We start from the raw sequence: 20,118 nt of genomic DNA, 5'->3' as shown, positions 1-20,118 counted from the left end.
CATTGGACAGTCTATGACGTGATGCCCCTGAGAAGTCCAGTGCTCATCTGGCACCTTACATGATCTTTACAACATTGTTGATTATATTCCACCATACTGCATTTGTATTTCTTAATACCTTACCCAGCAAAGCTATCATTTAGAAATGAAGGACAGATAAGGAGCTTCCCTGACAAAAATAAAACCACAATATTACAAAGAATCTTAGAGGGACTTTTTTAAGATGATTTTTTAAGATGAGAGGTGTTCAGGAGAGGGAAAGGGATTGAGAAATACAAACTGGCTGTTACACAGTAGTCATGGTATAGCATGGTAGGGTACAGCATAAGGAATATAGTCAATAATATTGTAATAACTAGGTATGGTACCAGATAGGTACTAGATCTTTTTTCATTTTTTTTCAATCACAGTTGACATACAATATTATATATGTTTCCGGTGTACAACATAGTGAATAGACATTTATATAACTTGCAAAGTGATCACCTCAAAAAGTGTAGTGCCCACCTGACACCATACATAGTTACTACAATATTATTAACTATACTCCCTATGCTGTACTTTACTTCCCTGTGACTATTTTATAACTGCAAATTTGTACTCCTTAATCCCTTCCCCCTTTTCACCCAGACTCCCAAACCCCTCCTATCTGGCAACCATCAATTTTTCCTCTGTGATGAAGAGCTTCTTTATCTATGTAAAATGGACAGAAATAGGCCAAGACCCAGGGTAGGAAGACAGGTTGACTTGAAAAGGTAATTTTAATAAGAATTGCAGTAGTTTGAGGCTTTAGGGATTTGGAATTTTAAAACCATTCACTCAGCAAGGGAAAAATAATCTATTTCAACATGCTATCGTTTTTAAACATCAGATTTTGGCACCCCTGATAATCTTGCTTAAAATAGATGCATTTTGGAATAATTACGGATCATGTGCTAAATAGCCATCATAGTTCCACTCTGCATGTTCATTGGCTTATCTATGTAGGTTTCCCATCTTCAGCCCACCCTGTGATGCTAGTTGAGCCTCTTTTCTCCTCCTCCTTCCACCATTAACCAAATGGAGATTTCAAAGTATGCAAAATTTATCTGTGAATAAAATGACACATCTGTTATTTTTAATTGCCCATTTTTGATTTCCCTTTCTTTTAGTTACAGTGCCCCAGTTTTCCTCCAGGGAACCCCTCCTCCCCATTGCATGGAGTCTTAGAGTCCTGCTGGCCCCTGACTCCCACTATACCAGTCAGCCCATCTCCTGGGAACCTGAGTTTGGGAATCCAAGAGCAGAAAGTAGCCTAGGCTGGTTCATCCTGACAGCAGTGCCAAAAAGCTGACGTTATTTGTCCCTTTCTTCCATATCCCAGGAGTGCTCAATTTCCTGCCCCAATTCAGCTTTACCTCTGATTTTATGAGGTACTCTCCTCTTTTGAAAGGAGGGGAAAAAATTTTTTCTTTTTCTTTTCTTTTTTTTTTTTTTTTTTTTTTTTGCTTGTCTAGCTAGAATCAAAGTCGGTTACTTGGAATCTAATATAGATTTACATTCTTGAATATTTTAGGTCAAAACAATCTACTTATATGACAACTTTTCTACCATTTTTTTTACCCCTTTGAATAGATTGTCTTTGCCCTGGCAAAATTAAATAATGGCTTATCTTTTCTAAAGCACGTGATTATGATCAGGACATTTTCTCCTCCTCCAATGCTCTTCTAGGCCTCTGTACCTGACTCAAAATTCCATCCTTATTATAAGTCTAAGTTTAAATGAAACTTTACTGAAATGACCTTCTTTCTATGAATCCTGATAAAACATATTCATTTTGATGACATTATCTACTATCTCCTCTGCAAGAGTATACATTCTGTGAGCTGTGAGGGTAGGAATAGCACCTAATCATCCAGTGACAACATTGCCTTGCAATAATGTGGTGAACTCATGCTTGTTTTCATTATATGCTTGATGTATTTTACATTTCTTCCTCTGGAAAATTCTGAAGGCAGTTATAAAGATGTGAATTGAATTCCCTCTTTCATATTTGACATTCAATAGCTGGGGTTCTTAGCTGGTCTTAAACTCCATGAAGGAGGTCTATAAACCCCTAAACTTGTAAGCAAATATTCTTCATATATACTCAGTTGTATTTTTCCAGAGATAGGGCCTAAAGCTTTCATTAGATTCTCAGAGAGATCTGTAACCCAGAAAAGCTTAAGAATGTCTGGCCACCTGCACGTCTAGAAGCAATTGTAGTAAAACGTTTATCAGCAGTGCACTATGTGTCAGGAACTGTGCTAGGTTCATTCAATTTATCTTGTTTTACCCTTCTGACTACCAAATGTTCTCATTATAACAATGACAATGATGATAGTAATTATTACAACCTAGATTTATTGTGTGCTTTCTTTGTGTCAGGTACTGTTCAAAGTACATATGTGTATATATGAACTCATTTAATACTCCCCCAAACCCTATTTGGACAAGTGATATTTACAATCTCCCCCCTTTTACAGATGATGAAATGGAGGCCCAGAAAAATTGCATAATTTTCTTGAGTTCATGCAACTATTGGTGAAATTCTGTATTCAAACCCAGTGGGTTAATTCCAGAACTTTTTCTGTTAGCCACTCTGCTATTATGTCACAGCTAATATATAGTAAAGCTGGGGTTCAAACCAGGATAATTTAGCTTCTCTTTACTGCTTCTAGATTGAGATCAGGGTTTTAGTAACTCATTGACGTTTGAGAGTTGGGAGGTGGCAGAAGCCAACTTTGAATCCACATCTGTCTGATTTCAAAACCTTTCTATTTTATCTTCTACCTTAGAGTGTCTTCACTTGGCTCAGTCCACTAAAGAGGCTGCAAAGAGAGAAAAGGTTTCCTTTTGTAGTGGGGATCCTACACTACTTGGGAAAAGGCAAAAATTTTCATCACCAATTTTAAACTTCATGAATGCAGGAACTGTACACATAGCAGGGATTCAATAAATATTTGTTGATTCAATCTATCAGTGTGTTTACAAAAACAAAGATGGGTTTTAGGGCAATTGATTCAGCAGGGAATATTAGCAGGTGCTTAAGCAGGGACTGTAAATTCAAATGCCCAGGCAGCTATCCTAAATGAGTGATGTGACTCATTGTGTGACAAATGGAAACAATTGGGCTAGGGTAGAGCACAGTGCTAAAGCACAAAAGCTCTTTTAGATATTTTCATGTAGTCTTCATACCCACCCTCTGCATGAAACTGCAGAAAAATCACACAGCTAATAGAGTTGGGATTCAAATCTAGACAACATGACTTCAGGATAAGCACTGCTCTCTCCCATCTATGGATTATGTACGTGCAAGTGTGGAGGTGAATGCAAGTCAGAGGAACATAATGCTGGAATGGAGGTCTCCCAAGAAAAGAAAAATTTCTGTGTTGTAAACAATTAGGAATTTGATTCAGGTTGCCTGGACGTCACTGTAAAGACTGAATGGTAGAAATATGATACACAGTCTGCCAGAGGGGGTGTGTGATGGTCTCTTCACTCTCTGGTTTTCACCTTGAAGCCTTCTGTAAGTACTCTGTAAGCAGTGGTACCTTCCATGAGAAAGGAATGCTGTCAACCCAACCAACAAGCACATCTTTAAATTGCTTTTCTGCCAATAGTAATTGATTTTCTCTAATTCTTGTGTGCTCTGACATGGGCTTTTCTCCTAATCTCATGGTACATTCAGAGAGCTTTCATCCATAGTCCTCTAGCCCCTGCCCTTAAAGGCACCAAGCGGAGGAGCCAGGAAGTTAGGAGGTCGTGACTTTAGAGCTGATTGTACCATCCTAGCCACCAAGAGCAAACTGGATTCCAGCAGTTCCTTACCCTTGGTATTTCTGCTATTGTGGAGGCTGCCCCGTTCTCTGTGAGATGTCGGGAGCATCACTGCTCTCTATCCACCAGGTGTTAGCAGCAGCCCCTCTCACATCTGACAGCCATGTCTCCCTCTACACATTGCCAAATAGCCCCAAGGTAGGGGAGTAATATCGCTCCTGGCTAAGAACCACTGGATTACAGATACAAACACACAAGTACGTGTGTGCACATGCTCACCCACAGTGTATATACTCACCTTGACATAGAGACATTTTTTGGCTTTGCTTTTTTTTTTGGATATTTTTCCCTTTGCTGTTGTTTTCTGTTCATTTTTTCCTGTATTTTGTTTTTGTTGGTTGGTAGGTGTTTAATCCTAAAAGGAATCTTTGCTTCAATCTTGACTTCTATTTTACTGGTCTGCCTATTTCACAAAACCTTTCCGAAGTTTTTGTGGACTTTTTTGGAACACTTTTGTGGACTTGTTTGGACTTTGTGGACTTTCCGAAGTTTTGTCAATTACAGCTGCTAACACAGCACTGTGTGCTCAGCACTCTGCTAAGCCTGTCACATGTGTGTTTTTTAAGTTTAATCATCAAAAGAAGAGGGAGATTCTGTTATTCCCATCTGACAGATGAGGAAACGGAAGCACAGGGAAATTAAGTCAATGTACCTAAGGTTCACTGTATTTGAGTGAGAGAGTGGGGATTTAGACCCCGGCTGTCAAATGCCCTTGTTGACCTTCCATCATGTTATACTGCCCTCCTTTTGGAAGGTGAAACCTACAACATCACTAATGTGTGCCCCTTCAATTCCTGATCTCAGAATATTAACAAGTGTGGTGAAATTTGGTCTGTGAGTCATAACCACACTCATGCATTTGAATCACGTGTCGTGTGCAGTTTATAGAAACTGGTTTAATCACTAGGCATACAGAAGAGAACTGGCACTGACCGTGGACACGTGTCTTTCTCTTGTCACCACCAGAGTGTCTCTATGTGTTCCCCTGCCCGTGGAACTACCGTCCTGACCACTGCATGTATGGAAGCAACTGCAGAGAGGCTGAGCTTGAAGGCGTGTCTGTTCTGCATGGGAACCGAGGCGTATTCCATGATGACAAACAGCCGACTTTCAAAGCCCTCTATGAAGCGATACGGGATGTAAGTGTGTTCTTGCCACCCTCAGCAGACACGCTTGTCAGCGCGAAGCGCTGTGGATGCTTTGGTCACTGTGCCCTCTGAAGGCCAGATAATTTCCCAAGTACGGAATTATACCAGGTTTTCCCAACTCAGTCACTCTATTTCAGTATATGCATTTACCCCCTAATACTATATTCTCTTTTTACTTAGTATTTCCAAATAAGTCACTCAGGTTTTTTTCCCCTTAAATAAATTCACTCAAGGAGGACATTTCATATCAGAAAGAGAAACCTGTGCAATTTGCCATGACAGATGGAAATGGGTTAGGGTAAAGAAAATACAATAACAATAAAACAATATTATTTATTGCAAGCTAAGCGTGTTGCCTGCTCGCCACCTCTACCCTGTTGAACAGTCAGGTGTGGAGGCGGTCAATTAGGACAAGGGGTCAAACTAAAAGTAACAGTCAGGTCTTTATTTACGTACTGCAATAGTACAGGCGGGAGGAGGAAAGAGGCACCAGCTTCCCCGTGTTTGGTGTTCCACTTTTACCTACCAAAGAGTGCTGGGTGGAGGTTGAGGACGCAGCACAGAGGCAGGAATCATCTCAAGACTCCTGCATCTTTATGGACCCCTAGGCCAGCGGAGGGGGAATGAGAAGGGAAGAAGGCACAATTGAAAATGTAACACCCCCCCAGCAGGCCTCCATATGGAGGTGCCTGGGACAGGAATTCAGATATGCATATGAGCATGAGAAGCAGGCAGAGTCCTGTAACTGCAACTCCCTCAAGAGAACTACCGTACAGTACCTGTGTACCTGGTCTGGTGCAGGGATGGCAGCCTTGTAATACCCTATGATTGATTCAGAGATCACACACAGGATTCTGGCCTAGAACTGAACTCCTCAAGACCTGAGGCCCCCTCTACCTTGAAGAGACTGACTAGCAAATGTCATGGAGGAGTTAAAGATATGTGAACTATATTCTTGCAGTAAATGGAAAGGTTGAAATAAACTTACTTTATGGTTCACCACCTAAAATCATGTCAAGTGCTGCCTGCTAGTACAGTAGTTCCCCATATCCATGGGGGATACCTGAAAGACCCACAGTACATACCTGAAACTGCAGACAATACTGAACCCTATATGTACTATGTTTTTTCCTATATTGTAGTTCCCCCTTATCCATGGTTTTGCTTTTTGCAGTTTCAGTTACCTGAAGTCAACCATGGTCCAAAAATATTAAATGGAATATTCCAGAAATAAATAATTCATGAGTTTTAAATTGAGCACCTTTCTGAGTAGCGTGATGAAATCTCACATACCACCTGCCCATTAGTCACTTCGTAGCTATCTTCGTTATCAGATATTTTGAGAAAAAGAGAGCACATTTACATAACTTTGATTAGAGTATATTGTTATAATTGTATTTATTATTAGTTATTGTTAATTTCTTAGTGTGCCTAATTTAGAAATTTATTTCATTTATTTTTATTTTTAAATGAGAGTTGACATTCAATATTATATTAGTTTCAGGTATACAGCATAACGATTAGACATTTATATAAGTTAAGATGTGATTCCCACGTAAGTCTAGTAACCCCCCAACACCATACATAGTTATTACAATATTATTGACTATATTCCCTATGCTGTATTTACATCCCTGTGGCTATTTTGTAACTACCAATTTGTACTTCTTAATCCCTTCACCTTTTTCACCCAGATTCCCAAGGACCCTGGCTACTATCTGGCAAATATCACTTTGTTCCCTGTATCATTGGTCTGTTTCTGTTTTGTTTGTTCTTTTATTTTGTTTTTTAGATTCCACATATAAGTGAAATCATATGGTATTTGTCATTCTCTATCTGACTTAGCATAATACTCTCTAAGTCCACCCATGTCACAAATGGCAAAATTTCATCTGTTTTTATGGACAGTATTCCATTGTATATGAGCTCAGACAGTTAAGTTCACAAACTCATCCAAGAAAAAGTGCCACATACTTTATTGCTGAATATCACTATGGTCACCTTCGAGGTACTCCCCTTGGGAATCTATACATCGATGCCAGCACCTAGTCTACCCTTCAAAGCAATTTTGGAACTCTTTTTCTGGAATGGCCATCAGAGCTATCATCGTATTACCCTTGATGTCCTGAATGTCATCAAAATGTCTTCCTTTCAGTATTTCCTTTATTTTTGGGTAAAGAAAGAAGTCATTGGGGGCCAGATCAGGTAAGTAAGGAGGGTGTTCCAATACAGTTATTTGTTTACTGGCTAAAAACTCCCTCACAGACAGTGCCCTGTGAGCTGGTGCATTGTCCTGATGCAAGAGCCATGGATTGTTGGTGAAAAGTTCAAGTCGTCTAACTTTTCATGCAGCCTTTTCAGCACTTCCAAATAGTAAACTTGGTTAACTATTTGTCCATTTGGTACAAATTCATAATGAATAATCCCTCTGATATCAAAAAAGATTCTCAGCATCATTACAACAAGTTCTCAAACTTAATTGTCACACCTCATGTAAGTACCACATCTTTTTATCCAGTTGTATATTGATGGACACTTAAGTTACTTCCACATCTTGGCTATTGTAAATAATACTTCAATGAACATAGGGATACATATATCTTTCCGAGTTAATGGATTTCTTCAGAAAAATACCCAGAAGTGGAATTGCTGGGTCATGTAGTTTTATTTTTAATTTTTTGAGGAACCTCCATACTGTTTTCCATAGTGGCTGCACCAATCTGCAATCCCACCAACAGTGCACAGGGGTTCTTTTTCCCCAAATCCTCACCAGTACCTGTTATTTGTTGACTTATTGATGATAGCCATTCTGATAGGTTTGAGGTCATAGCTTATTGTGGTTTTAATTTGCATTTCTCTGAGGATTAGTGACGTTGAGCATCTTTTCATATGTCTGTTGGCCATCTGTATATCCTCTTGGAAGAAATGTCTATTCAGGTCCTCTGCCCATTTCTTTAATGGATTTGTTTGCTTTTTGGTGTTAGGTTGCATGAGTGCTTAATATATTTTGGATATTAACCCCTTATTGGAGGTGTCAGTGGTGAATATCTCCATTTTGTTTATAGCTTCTTTTGCTATGCAAAAAGTTTTTAGTTTGATGTAGTCCCATTTGTTTACTTTTTCTTTTGTTTTCCTTTCCTGAGGAGATATATCAGAAAAAAAAAATATTACTAAGAGCAATGTCAGAGAGTTTACTGCCTATGTTTTCTTCTAGAAGTTCTATGTTTTCAGGTCTTACATTTAAGTATTTAATCAATTTTGAGTTTATTCTTGTATATGGTATAAGAAAGTGGTCTAGTTTCATTTTTTTGCATATATCTCTCCCATTTTCCTAGCACCATTCACTGAAAAGATTGGTCTTTATCTCACTGTATATTCTTGCTTCATTTGTCATAGAGTAAGAGGCATAGGTTTATTTCTGGGCTCTCTATTCTTTTCTACTATTCAAGGTGTCTGTTTTTATGCCATACCATGCTGTTTTGATTACTATGGCCTTGTAGTATAGTTTGATATCAGGTAGCATGATACCTCCAACTTTGTTCATCTTTCTCAAGATTGCTGTGGTTATTCAGAGCCATTTATGGTTCCATACAAATTTTAGGAGTAGTTGTTCTAGTTTGTGGCGAGCCAGCCGCCACGAGTCGAACAGTACCTGAAAGGGGGAGTGGGAATGAAAAAAGAGACACACACACAAATGATGATGCGGCCGGTCTTCAGTGATCCTGAAGCACCTGGTTTAATTATCTTCATCAATATATACCCTACGGGTACGTGCAGTTTAACAATCACGTGTGTGCATTACCTCGCAGAAAGTAAATTTTTAACTTTTACATAGAAACTACAAAATCACCACAAGACTCCCCAACATATTTTCCCCATGACAGATTATCCCCTAACAGACCCTACCATTATCCTGATAGCAATCAGTGATCTGTATCCGAGAAACTGGCCGTTCCCACTTCATACCTCAGCAGCCTGCAAGCACCCTGGAGGCACAAGCAGGACAATGCCTTAGAAACAGAAACTGGTTAATTATAAACTAGCCAGTCCACAAAATTCCAGAGAAACAAGAAATCATGGTTCCCCACACTAGTTCTGTAAAAAATGCCATTGGTATTTTGATAGAGATTACATTGAATCTATAGATTGCTTTGGATAGTATGGACATTTTAAGTTAATTGTTCCTATTCATGAGCATGGTACATGCTTCCATTTATTTGTATCTTCTTCAGTTGCTTTCTTCAATGTCTTAAAACTTTCCAGTACAGGTCTTTTACCTCCTTGTTTAAATTTATTCCTAGGGGATTTTTGTTTGTTTGTTTGTTTGTTTGTTTTTGCAATTGTAAATGGGATTGTTTTGTGAATTTGTCTTTCTGATAGTTCATTATTGGTGTATAAAAATACAACTGATTTCTGAATATAAATTTTGTATCCTGCTACTTTACTGAATTCATTTATCAGCTCTAAATGTTTTTTTTGGTGGACTCTATAGTGCTCTCTATATAGTGTCATGTTGTATGCAAATAATGACAGTTTTATTTTTTTTCCAATTTGGATGCTTTTTGCCTCTTTTTTGTCTGAGGACTGTAGGTAAGATTTCCAATACTATGTAGAATAGAAGTGATGAAAGTGGACATCCTTGTTTTGTTCCTGATCTTAAGTGAAATGCTTTTTGCTTTTCACCACTGAGTATGATATTGGCTGTGGGCTTGTCATTCATTGCCTTTATTATGTTGAAGTATGTTCCTTCTTTGCTGAGAATTTTTATCATAACTGGATGCCAGATATTGTCAAATGCTTTTTCTGCATGCGATGTATCACATTAATTGGTTTAAGGATATTGAACCAAACTTGCATCCCAGAAGGAAATCCCAAATGATCGTGATGTATGATCTCTTTAATGTATTGCTGAATTCAGTTTGCTAATATTTTGTTGAGGATTTCTGTATCTATGTTTATTAGTGATATTGGCATATAAATTTTTTTGTAATGTTTTCATTTGGTTTTTGAATTGGGATAATGCTGGATTCATAAAATGAGCTTGGGAGCTTTCCCTCCTCTTGATTTTTTTGGAATAGTTTGAGAATAGGTGTTCATTCTTCTTTGAATGGTAAAATTCATCTATGAAGCTATCCAATCCAGAACTTTTGTTTGTTGGGAGTTTTTTTGATTACTCACTAGATTTCATTAGTAGTTCTCAGTCTATTCAGATTTTCTGCTTCTTGACTCAGTCTTGGAAGAATGTGTATTTCTAGCAATTTATCCATTTCTTCCAGGTTTTCCAATTTGTTGGCATGTAATTTTTTGTGGTATTTCCTTATAATCTTTTATATTACCGTGGTGTCAGTTGTAACTTCTCATCTTGTATTTCTGATTTTACTTATTTGGGTCCGCTCTCTTTTTTTCTTGATGAGTCTGTTTAAAGGTTTATCAATTTTGTTTATCTTTTCAAACAACGAGCTATTGGTTTTATTAATTTTTTTGTATGTTTTTAGACTCTATTTCACTTTTTCCACTCTAGTCTTTATTATTTCTTTCCTTCTACTCATTTTGAGCTATGTTTGTTGTTCTTTTGCTAGTTCATTTAGGTGTAAAGCTAAATTGTTTATTTGACATTTTTCTTATTTCCTTGCATATACCTGTAATTGCTCTGAATTTCCCTCTTAGGACTGCTTTGCTTTGTCCCATAGATTTTGGATCATTGTGTTTTCATTTTATTTTTCTCAAAATAGCTTTTGTTTTCTTTCCTTGATCTCATTGTTAATCTATTCATTGCTTAGTATCATGTTATCTATCTTCCCTGTGTTAGTGTGTTTTTCAGTTTCCTTCTTGTAATTGATTTCTATTTTCGTACCATTGTAATTGGAGAACGTGCGTGATGTGATTTCAGTCTTCTTAAATTCACTGAGACTTGCTTTGTGGCATGACATGTGGTCTATCTTGGAAAATGTTCCATGTGCATTTGAAAGGAGTGTATATTCCACTGCTTTTGGGTGAATTGTACTAAAAATATCAATTAAATCCATCTGATTTAGTGTATCATTTAAAGCCACTGTTTCCTTGTTGATTTCCTGTCTGGATGATCTGTTCATTGATGTTAATAGAGTGTTAAACTTCCCTACCATTATTGTATTACTGTCACTCTCTCCCTTTATTTCTGTCAATATTTGCTTTGTATGTTTAGGTGCTTCTATGTAGGGTGCATTAATATTTACAAGGGTTATATTCTGTTGTTGGATTGATCCCTTTATCATTATAAAGTGTCCTTCTTTATTTCATGTTGCATCCTTTGTTTTAAAGTCTATTTTGTCAGATATATTCCTACTGCACCTTTTTTTCATTTGCATGAATTTTTTTTTCATCCCTTTACTTTCATTCTGTGTTTGTCTTTTAATCTGAATTGGGTCTCTTCTAGATAGCATATGTGTGGGTCTTGTTTTCTTATCCACTCAGCTACCCTGTGTCTTTTGATTGGAGCATTTAATCCATTTTCATTTTAAGTGATTATTTATAGATATATAGTTATTGCCATTTTATTATCTATTTTTATGTTCTCCTTCCCCCCCCACACTTCTTCGTAAAGAAGTCCCTTTAACATTTCTTGTAATATTGATTTGGTGGAGATGAGCTCTTTTAGCTTTTTCTTGTCTGGGAAACTCTTTATCTCTCCTTCAATTCTGAATGATCGCCTTGCTAGGTAGAGAAATTTGGTTGTAAGTCCTTGTTTTTCATTACTTTGAATATTTTGTACCAACCCCTTCTGGCCTTCAAAGCTTTTTTGAGAAATTGGCTGACAGTCTTATAAGGAGCTCTCTTGTAAGTAACTAACTGCTTTTCCCTTGCTGCTTTTAATGTTCTCACTTTGTCTTTAACCTTTGGTATTTTAATTATGTGTCTTGGTGTGGGACTGTTTGTGTTCATCTTGTTTGGGACTTTCTGTGCTTCTTGGACTTGTATGTCTATTTCCTTTGCCAAATTAGAGAAAATTTATAATTTTTTCAACTACACTTTCAATCAATTTTTCACTCTCTTCTTCTGATACCCCTATGATATGAACATTGTTATGCTTAATATAGTCCCATAAATTCTTTAAACTATTCTTGTTCTTTAAAATCATTTTTTCTTTTTGCTCTTCAGATTGAGTCTTTTCTGTTACTTTCTCTTCCAAATTGCTGATTTGATCCTCTGCTTCATCTAATCTGCTGTAGAATCCTTCTTGTGTATTCTTCGTCTCAGTTATTTTATTTTTCACTTCTGACTTTTCTTTATGGTTGTAAGTTTTTATATTTACTGTCTCCTTGTTGAAGTTCTCACTGAGTTCATCTGTTCTTCTCCTAAGCCCATTGACCATGCTTATAACCAGTGTTTAGAACTCTATAGTATCTAGCAGATGGCTTGTCTCCTTTTCACTTAGTTCTTTTTCTGAAATTTTGTCCAGTTTTTCATTTGGGACATGTTTCTTTGTTTTCTCATCTTTTCCTGTTTCCCAAGTTTGTTTCTATGTATTAGGTAGAGCTGCTATGTCTCTCGGTCTTGGTAGTACAGACTGTGCAGTCTTTTTAGTCACCTGTGCCAAGTGCTCAGGAGTGTCCCTTGTGTGGGTTGTGTGTGCCCTCATGTTGTAGTTGAGCCTTGATTGCTGCTGGCACATCAGGGGGTGTGTTTGATCTTCACACTGACTGTCTGTGAGGACTGGTCACACCACTAGGAGTTGCTGTTTGGAAGCTGACTCCACAAAGGGGGATTTGCCCCAGTGGTGCTATACGGACTGCTGAGACTGCCCTTTGGGTATACATTTTTTGGAGCTAAGTAGGTAGTGCTCTGTTATGGTCTGAAGCTGGCCACTGGGTTTATTGGTTCTGGGGCACCTTGGGAACGGCTCTGATGCATGCCAAGGTCAACCACTGCCTGTGCCCAGCCTGGGACCACCTGGTAGTAGCTACAAAGTGATCCATGGTTGGTAACTGCCTACACTGGGCCCAGAAGCATGTGGAAGAGGCCACACTGTGTATTGAGTCCCACTGCCACCATTTCTGAGCTTGGAACCACTCAGCAGGACACTATGAGGCCAACCACTGCCTGTCTGGAGCCTGCAGACCTTTGAGAGTTTTTAGGAAAGTCTGCAGTGAGAGCCAAGGCCAGCTGCCTGCCACTGAAAGTTGGGTGGGTCAGTGTCTCAGGGAGTCACCAGAGTGGGGTGAGTGGTTAACACAGATTCAGATTTTGTGCCTGCCTACATTTGCAGGCTGTGTGTGTGGGAGGTCTCAACACAGGAACAATGGTACCCACCATTGAAGGCTATGTGGGAGGAGGGCTCAACACTAGAACAATGTCAGCTGCCCCTCCAGCTCTTGCTCTGAAGCCACAAAATTCAGTTTCTCCCCATATGTCCCTGGCACATTTCAAGGTATTGTTCCTTTGCTGGAGCTTAGGGTGAGAGTTTGTGAGCAAGTGAGTCTGTGTGGGGGCCCTTTAAGAGGACATCTGGGTTTCCAGAAGCTCTCTGTGTCACCCAGGCAGAATCCATGCTAATTTTTATATCCAGATATTGTGGGGACTCCTCTTCCCTGCACTAATGACTGGGGAGCCCAGTGTGAGGCTGGGACGCCTTGCTCCTCATGGGGACCTCTGCAGCTGAGATATCCCTCCCAGTTCTCAACCACCACATGTGGGACCAGGCTGTTTTGTGTCTTCACCCCTCCTACCAGTCTCGATGATGTGGCTTCTTCTTTATGGGAGTTCCATTCAGCTAGTGTTTAGATGGTTCTCCAAGTTGATTGTTCTATAATTTAGTTGTAATTTTGATGTAGTCATGGAAGGAAGGGAGCACAGTATATACCTACTTGGCCATCTTGACTGAAAGTCATAAATTAAAGTTATGTATGTATAGGAAAAAAAAACATAGTATATTTAGGGTTCAGTACTATCTGTGGTTTCAGGCATGCATTGGAGGTCTTGGGCCATATCCCCCATGGATAAGGGGAGATTACTGTATATGCATACCTATGATAAAGTTTAATTTATAAACTAGGAACATTAAGAGTTTAACAACAATAACTAGTAATAAAAAGAAAATTATAAAAATAAAATAAAAGTTACTTGAACACAAGAACTGAGATACCCTGACAGTCTGATAGCTGATGGATGGATAACATATATAGCATGGATACATTGGACCAAATAATGGTTCATTTCCAGGCAAAACAGAGCTGGATGGCACAAGATTTCATCACACTACTCAGCACATCACATAATTTAAAACTTATGAATTGTTTATTTCTTGAATTTTCCATTTAATATTTTCAGACTGTGGTTAACTGAGTGTCACTGAAACCATGGGAAGCAAAACCTCACATAAGGATGGACTACTGTATCTTGGATCCCACACTTTGGGAAATGCTGCATTTCACATTGCCTTTTACCTTGAGATTGCTAGGGGAAAACCAGAAGTTACTTTTAAGGATTTTCCTTGAGAAGCAATTCCAAGACATAGTGTAAGTGTTGGCAAACGTGTGCCAAATCTGGCTTGCTGCATGTTTTTGTAAGACATATGGACTAAGAATGGTTTTTTTTAAAATAGTTGGAAAAAATGAAAAGAAGAAGAATATTTTAAGACATGAGAAAATCATATGAAATTCAAATTTCAGCATTCATAAATCAATGTGACTACCATTCATTTATGTATTGTCTGGCTGTTTTCACGCTGAAACAGCAGAAATGAGTCACTGTGACAAACCATATAGCTCACAAAGTCTGAATTATTTATTATCTAGCCTTTTACAGAAAAATTTGCTGACCCCTGACATAAAGTGTGTACACTTTATTCAAGATTTTTCTCCTAAAGATCTAGGAACCTTCATGGATTTGTAAACTGGCTTTGGTAGGAGTGAGGTAGGGGATGAATCCTGCAACATAATAATACATTTTTGCCTCTATAAAAAAGGTATATTTTGCTAAGGAGAATCCCAGAGAATTCCAACTCTGGAATTCCCAGGACTGATTCTGTGCAGGGAAAGAGTTTCGCATGCCTATAAGCTAACACCTCTTCTCCCGCATTTCCATCTGTTGGTTTTTAAAAGCCAAATGATTTAATTACCTAAGAATTTTTTTTTTTCTTTTGTACTTAGTGATATCATCACATTTAGATATTCAAACACTGACTCAGTGTCAAACCCATTCAGGAGTACAAATGGAATATTAAATAAGCATGTAGCAGATATGTGTACATCAGAGCTATTCTCAGGTTTCGTTTGTGATCTGTTAGCCCTGGTGTGGAACTGAGCAACTGTGGCTCTTGAGTTACAATGCATCTTGTTTGTTTTCTGGGGGATCAGAAGAGGATGAAAAACCTCTTTCGTGAATGATCCTGTTTAATACATTCAATGATGTTCTTCAGTTAGACCTAAAAAGACATTTTTCATTCAAGCATTTGAACCAGGAATATCATTAACCTCATCTTGAAATGTAAATAAATATAGACAGATTCCATCATAGAATACATATTTCCTGACCTTCCACAGTGCTGTGCACCATAGTGTAGTAGGGTCAGGGCTTGGCTTTGGGAATGGACAGACCTGGGTTCAGGTCCCAATTTTGTCACTTTCTGGTAATTAGTCATTAACTCTGCTCTTTCTTTACTGAGCCTCAGTTTCCTCATATGTTAAATGGATATGATATTAGCTACCTCATAAAAGTGTTGTGAGACTTCAACAATGATGGTCTTTAAACTTTTAGTACTACAGCACCTGGCAAATTGTGCTCAATAATTAGAAATTGTTTTGATGGGAACGGTTTCACACTATCTCTCTCCCTATGCTGCTTACATTTCACCACTTGCTTTTTCATTCTCTCTTTATTTCTATAAATATTTTCTTTCTCTCACTATATTTCTTTCTCTTCACATCTCTGTTTGAAAATACTCTCCCTGCCCCTCTCCCTTCTCCCTCTTATTTTCCTCCCTCTCTGTCTCTCTCTCTCTCTCTCTCTCTCTCTCTCTCTCTCTCTCTCTCTCTCTCTCTCTCTCTCTCTCGCACACACATACACACACACACACACACACACACACACTAATCCTGTATGTGTGTTTGTGTGAAAGGTAAGTGCAATCTCCTATCATGACCCAAAGAAAGTCATCTATCAGATAAACATTATTTCAGTAATTCTTTCAACTTTCATCTAAGAAGAACCTATTTTATTCAGAATTAATTCTAGGTCCTAGCAAAGTCAGAATTTAACAAGACTGACAAAGCCCAGTCCCCATGAAGCATATACTTGTATTCTGAGTAGGGGAATCCAAATGATACTCACATGAACAAAGAAATCAATAAAAATTGTATCAGATAATGGAACCAGAGCAGGGTGGTGGACCGAGTCACAGGTAAAGGAAGTGCTGGGGTCTTCAGGGCAGCCTCTGCAAGCCTAAGACTTGATCAGATTGAGGTAGCCATGGAGAAACCTAAGTAGAAGGAATAAAGAACTCAGGGAAAGTCCCTAAGGCAGAAGTGAATGTGGTGTACCCTAAGAACAGGGAAGAAGCCAGGGAGAACAAATTGATAACACGAGAGGACAGGAGATGAGCATGGAGAGTTCTAGGTCACATGAGGCATTTAGGACACAAAAGGAGTTGAACTTTCTAATTTCAATGAGAAGCCCATGCAGGAAAATGGTATGCTCTGATTTATGCTTTAAAAATATCACTTTGAAAAAAAATATATATCACTTTGGTAAATTGGTGGGTGAAAACGCAAAGGCTCTTTAATAAGACGTATTGAAGCTACCCAGGTGAGTGACGGGCTGGCGTGCATTTGTGTGATAGCAAGAAGATGGGAAGAAGTGGCCATGTCCAGGGTATGTTGTCAAGAGAGAGTTTAGAGCACTTGCTGATAGATTGGATGAGGAACGTAGGAGAGAGGAATCAAGGATGACTCCGTAGTTCTGATCTATTCTGTTCCTGTCACTGAGGATATAGTTGTGAAAAGGAGTTTACCGATGATCTAAATTGTGCTATGAAAGAAAAAGTGTCTCAAACATGGTCGCAGTCAGATCTATCTTGCATTACATAATTTATAATCTTTTTCTGGGAATAAATTCGCATTTCTGATAAACATGCTTAAGTGATATTTCTGATGAACTTTAAAGGTATGAAGACTTGTTCTAGGAAATCAAACACCCACCCACTCTGCTGTCAAGCAAGAGTATACTGACCTTACACCATTCTTTATTTCCTTTTCTTCCCCAGTCTTTTTGTATAGAATGTCCTTTTCAACAATGAATCTTTGACTTGGGCTACTAGAGGCCTTTTCCCTTTCAACAAGATTGTAATAAGACTTTGACACATGCTCATAACTAAGTAATCTGAAAGATTTATTTTGGAAAGTACTGGTCATGGACACATTCCATGGGAAAACAAGAAACTTTTTTTTTTAAGGCCCAATATTAAGTAGGAAAAACCAACAACTGGTGTTTGGTATCTGAGTTGTTAAAATAAAGTTCACTGCTAATAAATGTTAAAAGTAATTGCTAAACTCAGGACTTCATGAGATTCTCATACCCTAAAGTTTCTTAATTAAGATTCCTACAAAGGCAAAAATTATGAAAAATTTAGTGTTTTTTTAATAGATGTCAAGTATCTACTTGAGTCTTGCTTCTACTCAGCAAGAGCATGCTATACAGAGACCAACCTGTCCTTAGAGAAATGCTTTGCTTTTATATTTTAAGAGCTTTAGGGACCCAAATAAATTATCCTTTTGTTTTCAGAGGTAAAGAAACTGAGGCCAAGAATGAGTTAATGATTACGTGGGGTTGCACAGGATTGAGTCAGGATTTGAACCTCAATTTTCATAGAAATGTTCCACTATGTATATACAAACCTGTGCCTGTGTGCTTACAGTAATTCCGTTTCATTCCTTAGTAAAAGTTATTTGTATTTTAAATGGCATTTCAGTAACTAAAATAAACTATTTCTTTCTTTTTTTAAAAATTATCTTTTAGTTTCCCTTTCAAGACAATCTCTTTCAATCCATGTATTACCCTCTTCAACTGAAGTTTTTGGAAACTGTGCATACTTTATGTGGACGAATCCCACAAGTTTTTCTGAAGCAAATAGAGAAAACTATGAAAAGGGCTTATGAGAAACACGTCATCATCCATGTCGGCCCCAACCAGATGCACTGAATATTTCATCTTGTTGCAAGTTAATTAGGCATCTCATAAAGAAGGAAATAGTCATCTCTAAGCTGCCTGCATCTTTTTTTGTGTGAATATTTAAAGGTGCTCCATTACAACTGAATTTTAAAAGCCTTGTTAAATGTTGCTAAATTAGTTGCCCCTAAAAGGAAACATGCTTTAATTTTTTTTCTAAAGTGCTATTTATCTCACTGGTTTTAAAAAAATATATTATTACTAATTTAACACTGTTCAAGCAGGTTGAGCTAGCTGTGAAAAGGAACTTTTTGTCAGCCTTCCAATTCCTGTTAAGTTTCTGAGAAAATATCAGTGGCATCTGAGGCAGTATATTTATCTTGTATCCCTGTAACTCTGTCTGTGCAATTGGCTCCCCCTTACCGTTGTAATAAAAGTAATACATGCTTGTAAAACCAGCAAACAAATTTTAAAAACTTGTAGAGAATGTAGTTCAGTGAACCAAAATCAAGATTAGAGTAGTCATAATCCTACCAACCAGTGAAAAAGATTGTTATGTTTAATGTAGTTCCTTTCATTTCTAAATTTCTATATTTTGTTTACTATTTCAATATTTACTTATGATTATCTTCCATTGTAACACATATCTAAAACAAGTAGTCTGAGTAAAAGCTGGCCCCTAGGCTGAGATTTTTATGTAGGAGACTAAGAAGTTACACAAAATGGTTATTATTACAGTGCTTTATTTAAAATACATCTGAGAGAAACATTCAGATTTCAGCTAACTGAGCAGTGTTAAAAGATGAAGCATAAGTGGGGGTGTTTTTCTAAGAAAACTTATTTACATTTGTGGAAGATCAAATCATAAGAAACATCTGTGTAACCATAGCTTTTGAAGGAAAATTCAGTAATTGTATTAAACCTATGGTGTCTGTTTAGCAAAGAAATGTGATTTTGTGTTTACCCACAGACAAAAAAACATTGTATCTGTTACATCATAAGTGGGTGTGGCCTCTTCTCTTCTGTAAACTCTTGGGCAATAGTTGGAAATTAAAGGCTAACTTTAAATTTAATGTGTACAGACTGAACGGTTCAGCTGATCCATTGGCAAGAAAATTCAATCTCCTACCAGCCTTAGAAAGTTCTCTTTAAATTTTTGTTTTCTTCTCTCGAGTTACCCAGCTCTTAGGCAAGGAACGAGGCAGGTCTTATCACCTAGCTACAGTAGCGGAAGTTCTCTATTCCTTCCCTAAAGGGATCTGACTTAAGCCCTAGTTGCTCACGTAGCTGGTCTCAGCATAAGGGCATTTTGCATAATGTTTGTTTATTTCAAAAAAAAAAAAAAAAAGCTTGAGCATAAATGATCTGATCTCCTCGATGCTCGCAACAGCCCTGTGAACTTAGGAGGCCTGTATTATCTCCACTGTGTAAATAAGTAAATGGTAACACAGAGAAACAAACACACCCAATATAATTGCTATTCTTTAACATATACAGGTATGTAGAATATACATCCTATTTTACAGAGAAATATTTGGAAACAAACATATTAAATGCTTTTCATTAGATATATACAGCAATCTGAAAGTATAAGATGAAAAATATTATTTTGTTAATGTAAACATGGTATCTTATATATTGAAATTCAGGAGGACATCATAGGTTCTCTATCAGTAGATAAAGTCTTGCCCTGAAAAAATATATGAAAATCTCAGCACTGCAAAGAAATATATAGATAAAAATCAATACTGATATATAGAACCATTATGGTAGTAGAAAATTTAAATCTGAAATGTTAGAGTAATAGCCCATATTTTCCCTTTGATCCGTTTGTGGTTTATTATTTTTATTAAGGAAATTATCATTATGATGTGAAACTCTTATCTTTACTGTTGTCTTTCAGGTTTCATCATTTCACCACTAAAGGTGACATCATTTATTATTTTATATTTAATGGATGTGGGGCAATATT

General features: G+C 37.6%; 1 protein-coding gene across 2 annotated transcripts in view; it reads left to right on the top strand.

Moving 5' to 3' along the window:
• GXYLT2 (glucoside xylosyltransferase 2) overlaps window positions 1-19,477 on the top strand; it is a gene marked incomplete at its 5' end in the record, with an annotated part of 191,737 nt that extends 172,260 nt beyond the window's left edge. For both annotated transcript variants that reach the window (XM_081072716.1, XM_081072715.1), the window contains 2 exons: window positions 4,825-4,997; window positions 17,997-19,477. In XM_081072716.1, coding sequence (XP_080928842.1) covers window positions 4,825-4,997; window positions 17,997-18,179 — 356 coding nt within the window. In that variant the 3' untranslated portion in view covers window positions 18,180-19,477. The remainder of the gene's footprint in view (window positions 1-4,824; window positions 4,998-17,996) is intronic.
• Window positions 19,478-20,118: the final 641 nt, after the last annotated feature.

This window comes from Rhinolophus hipposideros (genome assembly GCF_964194185.1).
Source record: "Rhinolophus hipposideros genome assembly, chromosome: 14".
NCBI lineage: Eukaryota > Metazoa > Chordata > Mammalia > Chiroptera > Rhinolophidae > Rhinolophus > Rhinolophus hipposideros.
The sequence above is the reverse complement of the archived record's forward strand: the minus strand, read 5'-3'. Positions and strand labels throughout refer to the sequence as shown.